The sequence below is a fragment of the Garra rufa genome, chromosome 1 (assembly GCF_049309525.1).
Source record: "Garra rufa chromosome 1, GarRuf1.0, whole genome shotgun sequence".
In the NCBI taxonomy this organism is placed as follows: Eukaryota; Metazoa; Chordata; class Actinopteri; order Cypriniformes; family Cyprinidae; genus Garra; species Garra rufa.
In genome coordinates this window covers 45,762,875-45,776,584 of record NC_133361.1, presented here as the reverse complement: position 1 = coordinate 45,776,584, position 13,710 = coordinate 45,762,875, and the positions used below count along the sequence as shown (strand labels likewise).

Genomic DNA, 13,710 nt, shown 5'->3' with positions numbered 1-13,710 from the left:
CAGAAAAAGTAATTACCATGAATGTGTCGGGGCAAAAATTAAGGAGATATTTGAATTAATAATAATAAGTCCGTGTCGCAAAGATGAAGTTGACTATCTTGACTCACCATCTGCTCACTTTTAAAGCCTAAATGCATCTTTATGAATTAGGCCTATAGCTTATGAAAGAGTTTTGTTTTCGATTTTAATTATTTCGTTTTATAGTAGTGAAGTAATAATTTAAAGCGTATATTAATTATTGTGAAGCGCTCCTTTTTAACACCAGACATCAGAAAGCGTATCCTGTTTGTTTTCTTCAAAAGCACGTTTTGTTAACGCTGTGTACACACGAACTAAGGTAGACCCTTTACAATTCTGAATGATATATTACTCTGGCCGCTTTATGAGCAAAAATGAAGTTTCACATTGCACCGGCGAATGCATGTAGGTGCGCTCCAGCTTTCAATCTCCGCAAACGATTGGATATGTGCCTATTAGCACACATTATCTAGGTTAAACGATTAAACAAATATTATGATATGCTTTAAGTTTATAAATATATATATAGATATAGATATAGATTTTAATTTAAATCATGATGGCTTGAGAAGGCTAAATTGATCTGTTTGCCGCTGGTCGCATTACTTTAAAAAAAAAAAAAAAAAAACTTGAATTGAACAAACAAAAAATGTTCCAAATATATCTCTAAATTCACTTTATAAACTAAAGAAACGAAAATAAATGTAATCACTTTGCTATTAAAGACAGCAGCTGTGTAATGGGGAAGAGAAAGAGGAAAAAAGACAGGTTCCAGTCGGACTTGGGCCAGTAGTTCTGATGAGCTGTCCGACATTTTTGCAACGAATGTTTGTTTAATAGCCTATTTAACATTGTATTTAGGCTACTTTCTTATTTAAATATATTATTTCTTTAATTTATTTGAGCGTTTTTTGTTCACTGACGTAAGTGCTAAAATAAACAGGCACTTTTTATTAATAATGTTTGAGCCTAATTTATTTTGTGTTTCAAAATTATATACATTTGTATTTATATATAGGCCTATGTACACAAACGTCAGTATATATATTTATAAAACACTTCGCTACCGCTGTGGTAAAAATCTGCCTATTCAAAACTATAAGACAATTTTACCTCAGCATAGCTCCTCTTTCTCCTTACAGTTTTGGTACGTTTTCGACACATTATGCTGACAAGACAGTTACTACAAAAACTCAAGAAGCAGTTTCCTTCATCTCCACTATCAAACGACCCGTGTTTTGTGGTCACTCATTGGCTGTTGTGAAAGTACTGATAAGCACATAGCGTCATCATCGCGATTTAAAATCTTAAATATCAAACATATTTGATTTGATCGGGGCAGCCCCGATCTGTGAGCTAGCAGATCGGGAGATGCAAGATTCGATCTTTGAACGCCTCACATTACAAGATAATCTGCGCCGAACATCGGGGCCGATAGAGGTGCTTGACAAGATTTTTGCTCCGATTCTCGGAAGGGGAAAATCGGGGCAAAATCGGGCTAAAACTCCTGTAGTGTGAGCCGGGCTTTAGTTAAAAAAAATCTATTTATTTTAAGATTGTGTGGCTTTGATATGTATGGACATAAAATATTAATTATATTTGTGCAGGCCTTCACAAGACTCCTGATGTAAGATGCATTACATAGAGGCTGTATTTAGTCCGTTTTACATTGGTATGTTAGATGACATATATTACCACAACGCATGTGTTATCTCTAAGGAGTAGCCGATTTGTTCTTGTCATCACATACAATGAGTCACACTTTGTAAACATGGCTTTAGCTTCTATTATCCCAGGACACACAGACACATGCGCACAGGGGACTGAGTGTTAGGACGGAATGCCCAGATGCTTTTACATTGAGTCATGGGACCCGTCAGATCAAAGTTTGAATTTTCCTGTGGTCAAGAGCAGCTGAAACCTGAGCCCCTTCACACAGCACCACAAGTGGACTCTGTCCATCACTTCTGCTCTTTTCTTTTCCAGATGTGCATTGCATATATTGGAAAATACATAAATGCTTTATGAAAAAGTTGTAATGTGCATTTAAAAGATATTTATATTGTGTTTTTATTGCATACCAGTAAACAGTGCCTTCATTTAATAGCCATACTTGTATATACAAGTATGTTCTCCGCTATGATGTTACTAAGTGGTTCGTTTGCATAGTATTTTTTTCTGATTTCTTACACAGTTCAGTGAATTATTTGGTCTCGGGATGATCTAGTGTGTGCTGAAGATCGCTTGAGTGGTGAATTGTAGATTCTCATAGCTTATTCACAGCAGATGGTATGATGCCTCTGTGAGGTCCAGGTTCTCACAGCAGGACATTAAGGGTGGAGTGGGAGTAATACCTGTAATCCTTGTGGTGAGAAGTTGTAGTGTAAGGGTCAGAGGTCACTACAGTGTTAACCTTGTAATAGTCACATCGTAAGAGGTTTAACTACTCACACAAATTCTCCTTCTGTTCTTCTGTGTCTGCCTCTCAGTCTTTATAGGGTTAAAACGGGTTGTGGATTTATAGCCAGCAACCTACAGAGGGATTCTTACAAGTGGATTCTTACTAATGTGTAAATCCATGTAAGGCATTGTTTGGTAACAAAAAAGCAGCTTCCTTCTGAACTTAAACTAGACGTGTAATAGTGTTAAGTCCATGTAGGCAGTGTGTTGAAATGTGAGGGATTGTGCTTGCGTGCTAGTTCAAAGCCTGTCCTTACACATGGCATTCTTCCTCATGCCTTATTTAACTAGTGGCTATTAATATCAGCTGTCTTACACATTGCCTTCATACGCACTTGCATGCTGTAAAGTTGGTACTCAAGTTCAGATTATAATATGCAGCATCTGTTTAAAATTTAAGCCCATAAGTGACACATTTTCCGCAGATAAATTAACATTTGTGTAAAAGCAATGTAGAGTTACAAATAGTGTTAATTTCTTTAATGAAAACTATCATGAAAAATGTTCCATGATTAGGTTTTTTCCCATGACTAAAACGAGGCGATGACAAGACTACAATACTGTCAATAAATGACAACTGTGACTATATCAACATGTAATATCATTGACAATAAACGATGAGACTAAATGTATTTTTTTTTTAAGAAAAACAAAATCTCTATTTATTTGTTATGTGTACGGTTGCCAGATATCAAAAGTTCAAATCCCCATGCCACATGCTTGCTTTTACTTAATGAAGTGCAGCGATAATTTGAAACCACCGACAAACAAGTAAGCTGGAGCATCTCCATGTGAGATGTTCAGCTTAAATGAAAGTGTCATTGAGCCAGTCTGTGTTCTGTCATGAGATCTTGACTATATTGTTTGCGATTGTGGTTGCTGAGTAAATGTGAACAGCATACCCGCTGTTGTTTTAATAGAGAGGCATTATTGAAATTTGGAATTATTGGAATTACTGTTAGGAATTTCACCTTTATTATAATAGACTTATTTTTTGTTTCATTACCAGTTTTCATAATGTAGGCAGAGAGAGTGCATTAGTCTAACCAGTTAAACCATAATACAGAATAATGAAAATGTGAAGATTTTATTGACCAAAACTAGACTAAAATGCTTAGACAGAAACTTGACTAAACAAAAACAGGTCAAGATTGACTATATATATGACTAAATACAGTTGAGGTCAAAAGTCTACACCCCCCCCCCCCCTCTTCAGAATCTGCAAAATGTTAATTAAATTTACCAAAATAAGATGGCTCATACAAAATCCATGTTTGTTTTTTTTAGTACTGGCTTAAATAAGAGTTCATGAGTCCCTTGTTTGTCCTGTTAAACTGCCTGCTGTTCTTCAGAAAAGTCCATTTGGTTTTTCAGCATTTTTGCTACTATTACAGAAGGTTCAAACGCTCACTGATGTTCCAGAAGGAAACGCAATGCATGAAGAGCTGGGAGTGAAAACTTTTGCACAGAATGGAGATGTGTACATTTTTCTTATTTTGCCTGAATATCATATTTTTTTCTTTTGGTACTGCCATTTAGAGGCTACAGAAGATAGTTACATGTTTCCCAGAAGACAAAAATGTCCGTGATCTTTAAATTCAGAATGTATTGTAAACTTTTGACCTCAACTGTAAATAAAAAGTTGACGCATGGCTGTTTGTGTTAAATTTTGCTCTACTTCATGCAGGAGAAAAGTGGATCCACCGTTCCCTCCATCCTGAACAGAATGCAGACCAAACAGACCCCACCCACCTACAACAAAACCAATAAGTTCACCTCTGGATTTCAGAGCATCGTTGATGCCTATGGCATCAGCAACTACCGGGAAATCAACCCTGGTAACCCTGACCTTTAATAATTCTGTCACAGAGCAAGTCCCAATATCCTTTGTAGTAATTAAAATGAGCTGCTGATCAGCCGATCCTGGTGTGCTACTGGTGTGCTATTTCATTTTTTTTTTTGTTTTTTTGTGTCACAACATATTTTTTGTATCCATGTTCAGCTCCATACACCATCATCACATTCCCCTTCCTGTTTGCGGTCATGTTTGGCGATCTGGGTCACGGTATACTCATGACCTGCGCTGCACTTTATTTGGTACTGCGAGAGACCCGACTAATTGCCCAGAAAAACGACAATGAGGTATCTATCCTCCTGTCCATGTATCCACCCATCTCATAATTATTGTTTGATCATCTTGTTCAAATGAATTATTATTCATAGTCTTTATTTATGTGTAGATACTGAATACAGAAAATATTGATCTTACTTGTTTTAACTATTTTGATTTTTAAATTGATTTTATGTTTAAGTTTTGAAGTAAAGAATAAAACAGACTTTTATTATGGGTTATTTCACACTAAATAGAAGCAAATCTAAATGTGACATTTATCATAATGGATTTGTGTGATGATAGTTTTAGGTTTAGGTTAAAAGTTATACACAACCGTTCAGAAGTTTGGCATCAGTAATATTTGTAATGTTTTTCAAGACTTTTCTGCTAGTGTTTTTTATTAAAAATACAGAACAATAAATAAAATAATATAATAAAATATACTTTAAAATAGAATTTATTCCTGAGATGCAAAGCTGAATTTTCAGCATAATTAGTCCAGTCTTTAGTGTCACACGATCCTTCAGAAATCATTCTAAAATGCTGATTTATTCTCAATGTTGGAAACAGCATTTTTTTTTTTTTTTTTTGGATCCTGTGATAATTTTTCAGGATTCTTTGATGAATAAAAAGTTTAAAAGAACAGTATTTATTTAAAATGGAAATCTTTTGTAATAATGTACACTACCATTCAAAGTTTGGGGTCTTTTTTTTTTCTTTCTTTGAAAGAAATTAATACTTTTATTCAGCAAGGATGTGTTAAATTGTTCAAAAGTGCTTATATATGTTAATAAAAGATTTCTATTTTGAATAAAAGCTGTTCTTTAACTTTTTATTCATCAAAGAATCCTGATAAAAGTATCACAGGTTCCAACAAAATATTAAGCAGCACAACTGTTTCCAGCACGGAAGGATCATGTGACACTTAAGACCGGAGTAATGATGCTGAAACAGGAATAACGTAATGTTTTAAAGTACATTTAAAAAAAAAAAAAAAAAAATTTAATTGCAATAATATTACCTTTTTTTTTAGTTATTGATCACATAAAAAACATTTAATAATCTTACTGACCCCAAACTTTTGAAAGGCAGTGTAAGATTGATCATTTATCTGGTAATTAAAAATCTAAAAATGTACAGTTTATGGCTTTTATTCAGAAAATCGGAAAATAAATAAGAAACTGTATTTCTATTGGTCATACTGGCCTTTATAGTAATTGGTAAAAAGATGCAATTTAACAAGCTTTATATTAAATATACTTCCTTTTTATAGATTCTACATTTATTTGATAGTTTGGGCCATTACAAATCACAGTTTTCTCTCTGTCTCTAGATGTTTAACATGATTTTTGCGGGCCGTTACATTATTCTCCTGATGGGACTATTTTCAGTTTATACTGGGATTATCTACAACGACTGCTTCTCCAAATCTCTCAATGTCTTCGGCTCGGGCTGGAGTGTCAGACCCATGTTTGGAGAGAAAGGAGAGAACTGGACGTGAGTTGTTCCCATTGTTTTTACCTTTCTCTTTCTCTGAGGGTTCATTGTTGTTTTATGGGGGTTCTCATAATTAGCCACTTGTTTGAGTTTGAACTGATTATTCAGATTAAATCTTCATGCATAGCCATTAGGACATGATTATTTTTAACGCAGCTTTTCCATTATCTCAATCAGGTTTAAGACACTGGAGGATAACCGGGTATTGCAGCTAAACCCTGATGTGCCAAAAGTGTTTAATGGACCCTATCCAATTGGCATTGACCCAGTAAGCACCTAGTTTCAAAACAGTTCTGAGACAAAGATAGTCTAACTTCAGCCCTTTAAGATCTGTTTCCTTTCTCCTCTTACAGATCTGGAACATTGCCGCCAATAAGCTCACGTTTCTGAACTCCTTCAAGATGAAGATGTCGATAATTCTGGGAGTCGTCCACATGACGTTTGGAGTTACTCTCAGTCTTTTCAATCACATGTACGCACATGTCTGTTGTTACTCTTAGTAGATGTGTATTAACATTTAATTCTAATTGAAGTCTATTTGTCTCTATGTTAAGGTACTTCAAAAAACCTCTGAATATCTTCCTGGGTTTCATTCCTGAGATCGTCTTCTTGGTCAGTTTGTTTGGTTACCTGGTACTCCTCATTTTTTACAAGTGGCTGGCATATGATGCCAAGAGCTCCAAAGAAGCCCCCAGTCTTCTAATAACCTTCATCAACATGTGCCTCTTCAGCTACAACGATCCCACAAACAAACCATTTTACACGGGACAGGTACACACACTGACATGAACTCATCGGTATATGTGGCAAATGAGTCAACTTGACATTTAAAACTGTTTCTCTCTTTTTCTTTGTCTCTGTAGGTTGTAATTCAGTGTCTGCTAGTTATTATAGCCCTCGCCTGTGTACCGTGTATGCTTATAGTAAAGACCTTAGTAATGCGCAGGCAATACCTCTGGAGAAGAAATCTGGTAAGGACCTGTTCGACACACCACATTAGAGATTCCTACGTGACCAGTTTTAAAGATACACTACCAGTCAAACATTTTTTGGGCAGTAAGATTTTTATTGTTTTTTAAAGAAGTCTCTTCTGCTCACCAAGCCTGCATTTATTTGATCCAAAGTAAAGCGAAAACAGTAAAATGTAGAAATATTTTTATTATTTAAAATAACTGCTTTTTTTTAAAACTTCTTTTAAAATGTAATTAATTCCTGCGATTTCAAAGCTGAATTTTTAGCTTCATTACTCCAGTCACACGATCCTTCAGAAATCATTTTAATACTCTGATTTGCTGCTCAAAAATAACTATTATTATTATTATGTTGTAAACAGCTGAGTAGAATTTGTTTCAGGCTTCTTTAATGAATAGGAAGTTCAGAAGAACAGCATTTATCTGAAATAAAAAAAAAAATTGTAACATTATTTTGATCAATTTTTGATCAATTTAAAGCATCCTTGCTAAATAAAATTATTAATCCCCCCCCCCCCCCCCCAAGAAATGTTTATTGCACAGCAAATCAGCATATTAGAATGATTTCTGAAGGATCATGTGACACTGAAGACTGTAGTAAAGATGCTGAAAATTTAGCTTTGATCACAGGAATAAATTACATTTAAAAATGTATTCAAATAGAAAATAGTTATTTTAAATAGTACAAATATTTCAAAATTTTACTGTTTTTGCTGTACTTTGGTTAAAAAAAAAAAAAAAAATTGCAGGCTTGGTGAGCAGAAGAGTCTTCTTTGAAAAACCTTTAAAAATCTGACTGTCCAAAAACTTTTGACCGGTAGTGCATTTATTTTTAGACAGTGTTTTTATCTTGTAATATCTGTATCCAGAATAAGTCGTATGTGGGATGTGGAGTGTTTAGATTGTGAACATGAATAATCATTGCTACACCAGTAGTGAAATTATTTAAAATAGCCATTAATGTCCACATGGATGTCTCATAAGTGTAGTTGTATTGTCAAGATATTTTAAAAATTTGAAAGTAACACAAATACACAAAAACAAATGTTGTAAAATATTACTACCATTTAAAATAACTGCTTTCTATTTTAATGTTTTCAAATGTGATTTATTCCTGAATTTACACCTTTAGTGTCACACGATCCTTCAGAAATCATTTTAATTTGCTGACTTTTTTTATTAGTTATAAAGTGTGGAAACCATGATTACTATGTAAAGGCTCAGCTAAAACCTATACATTAATTCTACACACATCCATGACCTAGTGTGACTTTTTCTGCAGGGAACGCAAAACTTTGGGGGAATACATGTGGGTAACGGCCCCACAGAGGATGAAGCTGAGATCATTCAACATGACCAGCTTTCCCAAAACTTAGAGGAAGATTCACCTGAGGTGAGGGAACATTATCTCTCTTTTTTTTATATATGTCTGTCTATCTCTCAAACAACTAGCCTATAGAATAACTAATCATTTTACTAATGTAATAGTTTACCCATCCTTGTTTCTTTTCATTTTACAAAAATGCTTTATTTTGTGAAATGTAACAATAGTCTTTCTATGATGCATGTTCTGCCAACCCATTTATCTGGATATTTGTTTGGGTCGGGTTTTTCTGTCTGACACTCCACGTGAGGTCATCTGTTGATCCTGGAAATATCTTAACGCTTTATCATAAGAATAATTAAAGTGAATTTCTTTTTAGTATTCTATGTGAAACTTGTTCCCACCCGCACGGCGACAAGTCACACCCGAGTAAAAGCCGCTGCAGTTGTCAGTGGGGTCGTTCGTCTGCAGTGGGCATTCCATTCTGTGACTCACTGGATCTGTGATCTGCATACCAGTGCTGGTCTAAATTGGGGCAGCCCCTTTTAAAAGCACTATCTCTCCCTCCAACCACTGTATCCCATGGCAACCAGCCTCAAAACAATAAACAAACACCCACCTGGCTAACAGGGTTTCTCTTCTCTGGAAATAAAATGGAAGCAGATAACCTGCAATATTTTCAGGCTTCTTTTTTAGTGCATTAGTGCCAAATATTCTTCCACCTTCCGTTCCACAGTCACAGTCAGCCATTAAAGTCACTTTACTGGAGACTGACTCTCTCATTTTGGCGTTTTTAGTGACCCTATAAAGTATTTGGTCACTGAAGCCGCACTTGAAAGAATAGTCAACCTCTTGTTGTTTCAAAACCATAAGACCTTTGTTCATCTTCAGAACAGAAATTAAGATATTTTTGATGAAATCCAAGAGCTTTCTGATCCTGATAGACAGCAACGCAACTGGAACGTTTAACACCCAGAAAGGTAGTAAGGGCATTGTTAAAATAGTCCATGTGACATCAGCGGTTCAACCAAAATTGTATGAAGCTAAGAATACTCTTTGTGCGAAAAGATACCAAAAAAAAACAATTCAACAATTTCAACATAAGAAGTCCATCTCTCTTCGTTAATCGTCTGTATATTCTGGTTCAAATAAGTAAGGCTGGGCAAAAAACTGCAAGTCGTCCTCTCTGTCGAAATCTTCAGATGTTTCCGAAGACTGTTTTATGTATGGTGTGCGTCATCTTCTACTTGTAAACAAAGCATGCCGCATGCATTGTGGTATTTTCCTGAACACACGTTTAAGTTTTGTATAATTTGTTCACTTGTTTTTTGATTCAATATGGGAAGTAGAAAAATTAGAAAACAGCTCCTCCCCCCTTAGCTAAATTCTTGTTTTTAGTTTTTTGTAAAAAAATAAAAAAAAAACTTGAATTTTGTTTTTTGGGGGGGGATTTTTATAATATTCTAGTAGTTAATAAAATTACAGATGAAATACTGATGTTGCATGGACTAATTTAATTTCAGTTTCATCAAAAATATCTTAATTTCTGAACATGAACAAAAGCCTTACAGGTTTGGAACAACATAAGTGTAATTAATGACAGAATTTCTTTTTTTGGGTGAACTACCCTTTTTAAATTTACAAAAACCAAGTGGCATTTGCAAACAAATGACACCAGGTGATTTCTTTGCTATTTTTGTAATTACTGGTCACAGCGATTTTAAGTGGACATATAAAGTCAGTCCCTCTCAGTTTCACGAAGGTGTCCTAACAGGTGTAATTAATCACATCACGTTCCTATTTTGACAAACAGAAAATGTCCAAACTGTCTGTTTCAAACCTAAATCACTTTATGAAATGTTTTAGTTGGTGAGCTATGTGTCTCTTAAAAAATAAATGCCACTTGCTTTGTTATATTTTATGTCATGCACTGTCATTCATGCATTTGTAAGTGTGGCTTAAGTGTCTGAATACTTTGTGGGGCCACTGCATTTTGCTGTGACTGGCAATAAATGTGTTGGTTATTACATCTTTGCATTTTCTGTAAACCTAGGTGTATTTTTCCTCTCACTGTCTCTTCATCAGATTCTAACTCTGTCATTAACCTTGTTTTAACCCTGTGTGTCTGTCTGTGCATGTGTCTGATTACCTTTCAAGCAGTCAGAGGAGGAAGTGGTAAGAGCACACAGCCTTCTCGACTCTCTGTGTAGACGTTTGTTGTCATTTCTTTACATTTGTGTGTGTGTGTGTGTGTGTGTGTGTGTGTGTGTGTGTGTGTGTGTGTGTGTGTGTGTGCGCCATTACTTGTGCAATTCTCTTGCACTTTGGCTTGTGTGTGTGTTCCTGCAGGCTTCAGTGTTGGGTAGTCTCCTGTAGTTGGTGTTCGGTCCTTTTCCAGTACAACTAGATTCTTTTCTAGACACTCAATTTCCTTTGTTTTAGCCACCACCGTTACATGGGCATAATCCAATGAGTCGTGATGGAGTGTGATTGTGATATGTATCACACCAAATGATGCTGATGATCTGAAAGGCCCTCGTGCCCATGAGATTCAGGGCTGCTAATCATGCTGTGATTGAGCTGGGAGTGGGATTTGATTTTTGTGTTTTCATTAGTCTGAACAGCTCTTATTGCTCTCTTTCTTTCTCTCTGTCGTTAGTTTGATTTTGCAGATGTTGCAGTGCATCAAGCCATTCACACTATAGAGTACTGCCTAGGCTGCATCTCAAATACCGCCTCTTATCTACGGCTTTGGGCGCTGAGTCTGGCCCATGCGCGTAAGTAATGCACACACATGTGTAAGTACATTTATTGTACCGATTCCACCCAAAGAAAGTATGAACAGAATTGACCCTTCGCAAAGTCCCGCCTCTCTTCGTTACTGTTTCTAGGTCCGACAAACCATGGTGCTCTCATGCCACACATCTTGAGAAAAACATTGCGAAGCAAAGAGTAAACTGATAACGTGCCAACAAACAAGACAGAGCAGGTTACTTTTGGCTTGAAACAAGGTTTCAGCTTTTAAGTTTTGTCATTTTGTAAGAAACATAATACAATAAATAACGTTTTGTGGCTCTTTAATGTGGCATGACAGATCACTGTAGCAGCTCAGTTCAAACAGCACGTGAACCATCATCTCCTCGTCTTTACTAGTTGTAGTATGAAATAAACATGAATAAAACAACACAAGGTATTTTGTTTCAACCGTGAAAAGACATCAATACACCTTTTTTAAGTTTAAAGGGTTAGTTTGAGGGTTTAAAACAAAAATTAGCCTATTATTTACTCAACCTCTAGGCATCCTAGGTGTATATGACTTCCTTCTTTCAGACGAATCCAATCATAGGTAAATTAAAAATTATACTGGCATTTTCAAGCTTTAGAAATGCAGGGGTTTGTCTTCATCAGTCCAGAACAAGTCCAATAAAGTGCATCCATCCATAATAAAAAGTGCCTCACATTGCTTTGGCAGGGTGAATAAAGTGAATCGATGTATTTTTGTAAGAAAAATACCCATATTTAAAACATAATAATCACCTTAATCTAGCTTTTGCCAACTGGTCGTACACAGAAGCCCTTCCGAGTGGATGACGTAGGACAACGACGTTGAACAAGCGCAAAGGAAGCAAAGTTTCTTTACTTCAGCAAAGGGAAACCAGTCTCCTTTTGGCTTATATCGAAATCCTCTGACATTTTTCTTTACAAATCCTCATTTTGTACATTTAAGTCGTGACCAGTGTTTTGTTTTGATCTGTCCAAGGCGCGTTCACATTCGTCACTTCTGAGTTCATTCGCACCGCCAACATCCTACGTCACCTGCCCAGAACTGCAAAAATTAATCGATTCACTACAGGAGGCCTTTATTGTTAAAAGTGTGAGGCACTTTTTATTATGGATTGATGCTCTTTATTGGAATTTGGACTGATGAAGAAGAACACCCGCCCATGCAGTTCTTAGGCAGTATAATAAAAGTCACATACACCTAGGATGCCTGGATGGTGAGTAAATAATTGGGCTAATTTTTTGGGGGGGTGGACTAGCCCTTTAAGGCCGCGATCATACCGAACGCGTTTTAGCAGTTGGAGGCGCCTCTTTTGAATGGTTTTCTGTTGGCAGTGAGCGTTCTGCGCGCCGCTTATGCGCACCAGGCGCCTCGCGTTTTCGCCGCCTGCTGCGCCTCGCGTTTTTGCAGAAGCGCTCTGAGCGCCTGAAGTTGAAAAAAAAATCAACTCTGAGCGGAAAAACGCCCAACGTCATTCGCGTTCTTTTCCATTGACCAATCGAATGAATAGAGAGGCGGGCCTTCTGTTGTGGTGATGAAAGTTTACCGTTGCTTAAAAAGTCGGGAGACTGCAAGAAATAGAGGAGAAACCTTTGGTGTCTATCGTGGGTAACCCGGAGCTGTATTATTTAGGCTTTCTGATAATATGACAGTTTACTTAACAGCAAAAAAAACTAAGATTTTAGAGCGCTCGCGCTATAATCCTTTGATTTGACTGACAGGACAGCTGTCTTGGTCGTTGCTTAGCAACATAAAAAAAAAACGCAGCACACTGCTCTTTTATTAAAAGTCACCAAACAAGGCAGTGCTGTGCGCCTCGCGTTTTTAGAACTAAAAGACGCGTTCGGTGTGATCGCGGCCTAAGTCCACCAACGTTAATCTACTCTTCTGTCTGGTTGGTTTGTCGGACAAAATGTTAGATTCTGCGTTATGATTGGTCAGATCGCCTGTCAATCAAACTCCCTGCGAAGGGTAAATTCCCATAATCATGAAAAAGCTGGTAATATCAGGGAATGTATGAAAATTGAATTATGCTCAATTCTTCTTTATAGACAAGTAATTAAAGTCCATCATATTTTCCTCTCAATATGAAATGTAGGGAAATAAAGTAATTCTTTACAAAGTGATTCTTAAAAAGTGTTTCTGTTTTATTACAGAGCTCTCTGAGGTCCTGTGGTCAATGGTGATGCACATGGGCCTCGCTTCTAGGAATTTTGGTGGATTCGTTGCCCTGTCATTCATCTTTGCCTTCTTTGCTACACTAACAGTGTTTATCCTGTTGATCATGGAAGGGCTGTCTGCCTTCCTTCATGCTCTCAGATTGCATTGGTAAGTGCACAGACACAATGCTTGCCTTTATAAATTTAAGCAGTTAACACTTTAAAGAGCAGATTACCCTTTGTCGCCCCTATCAATGGCCACATACACTGCTAGTCAAGCAAAAATAGTTGTATTAAATGATTAGTTCACTTTAGAATAAAAATTTACTCACCCCTACGTCATCCAAGATGTCCATGACTTTCTTTAGTCAAAAAGAAATTAAGGT

The 13,710-nt window shown here is 36.4% G+C and overlaps 1 protein-coding gene across 5 annotated transcripts in view; it reads left to right on the top strand.

Moving 5' to 3' along the window:
* Nucleotides 1-13,710, top strand: part of atp6v0a1a (ATPase H+ transporting V0 subunit a1a) — a 36,844-nt gene that overhangs the window by 21,589 nt on the left and 1,545 nt on the right. For 2 of the 5 annotated variants that reach the window (XM_073841486.1, XM_073841470.1), the window contains 11 exons: nt 4,166-4,316; nt 4,481-4,620; nt 5,925-6,088; nt 6,266-6,356; nt 6,442-6,560; nt 6,643-6,859; nt 6,952-7,059; nt 8,342-8,452; nt 10,541-10,558; nt 11,043-11,160; nt 13,322-13,493. In XM_073841486.1, coding sequence (XP_073697587.1) covers nt 4,166-4,316; nt 4,481-4,620; nt 5,925-6,088; nt 6,266-6,356; nt 6,442-6,560; nt 6,643-6,859; nt 6,952-7,059; nt 8,342-8,452; nt 10,541-10,558; nt 11,043-11,160; nt 13,322-13,493 — 1,409 coding nt within the window. The remainder of the gene's footprint in view (nt 1-4,165; nt 4,317-4,480; nt 4,621-5,924; nt 6,089-6,265; nt 6,357-6,441; nt 6,561-6,642; nt 6,860-6,951; nt 7,060-8,341; nt 8,453-10,540; nt 10,559-11,042; nt 11,161-13,321; nt 13,494-13,710) is intronic. The other 3 variants (XM_073841502.1, XM_073841477.1, XM_073841493.1) reach the window with 2 other exon arrangements.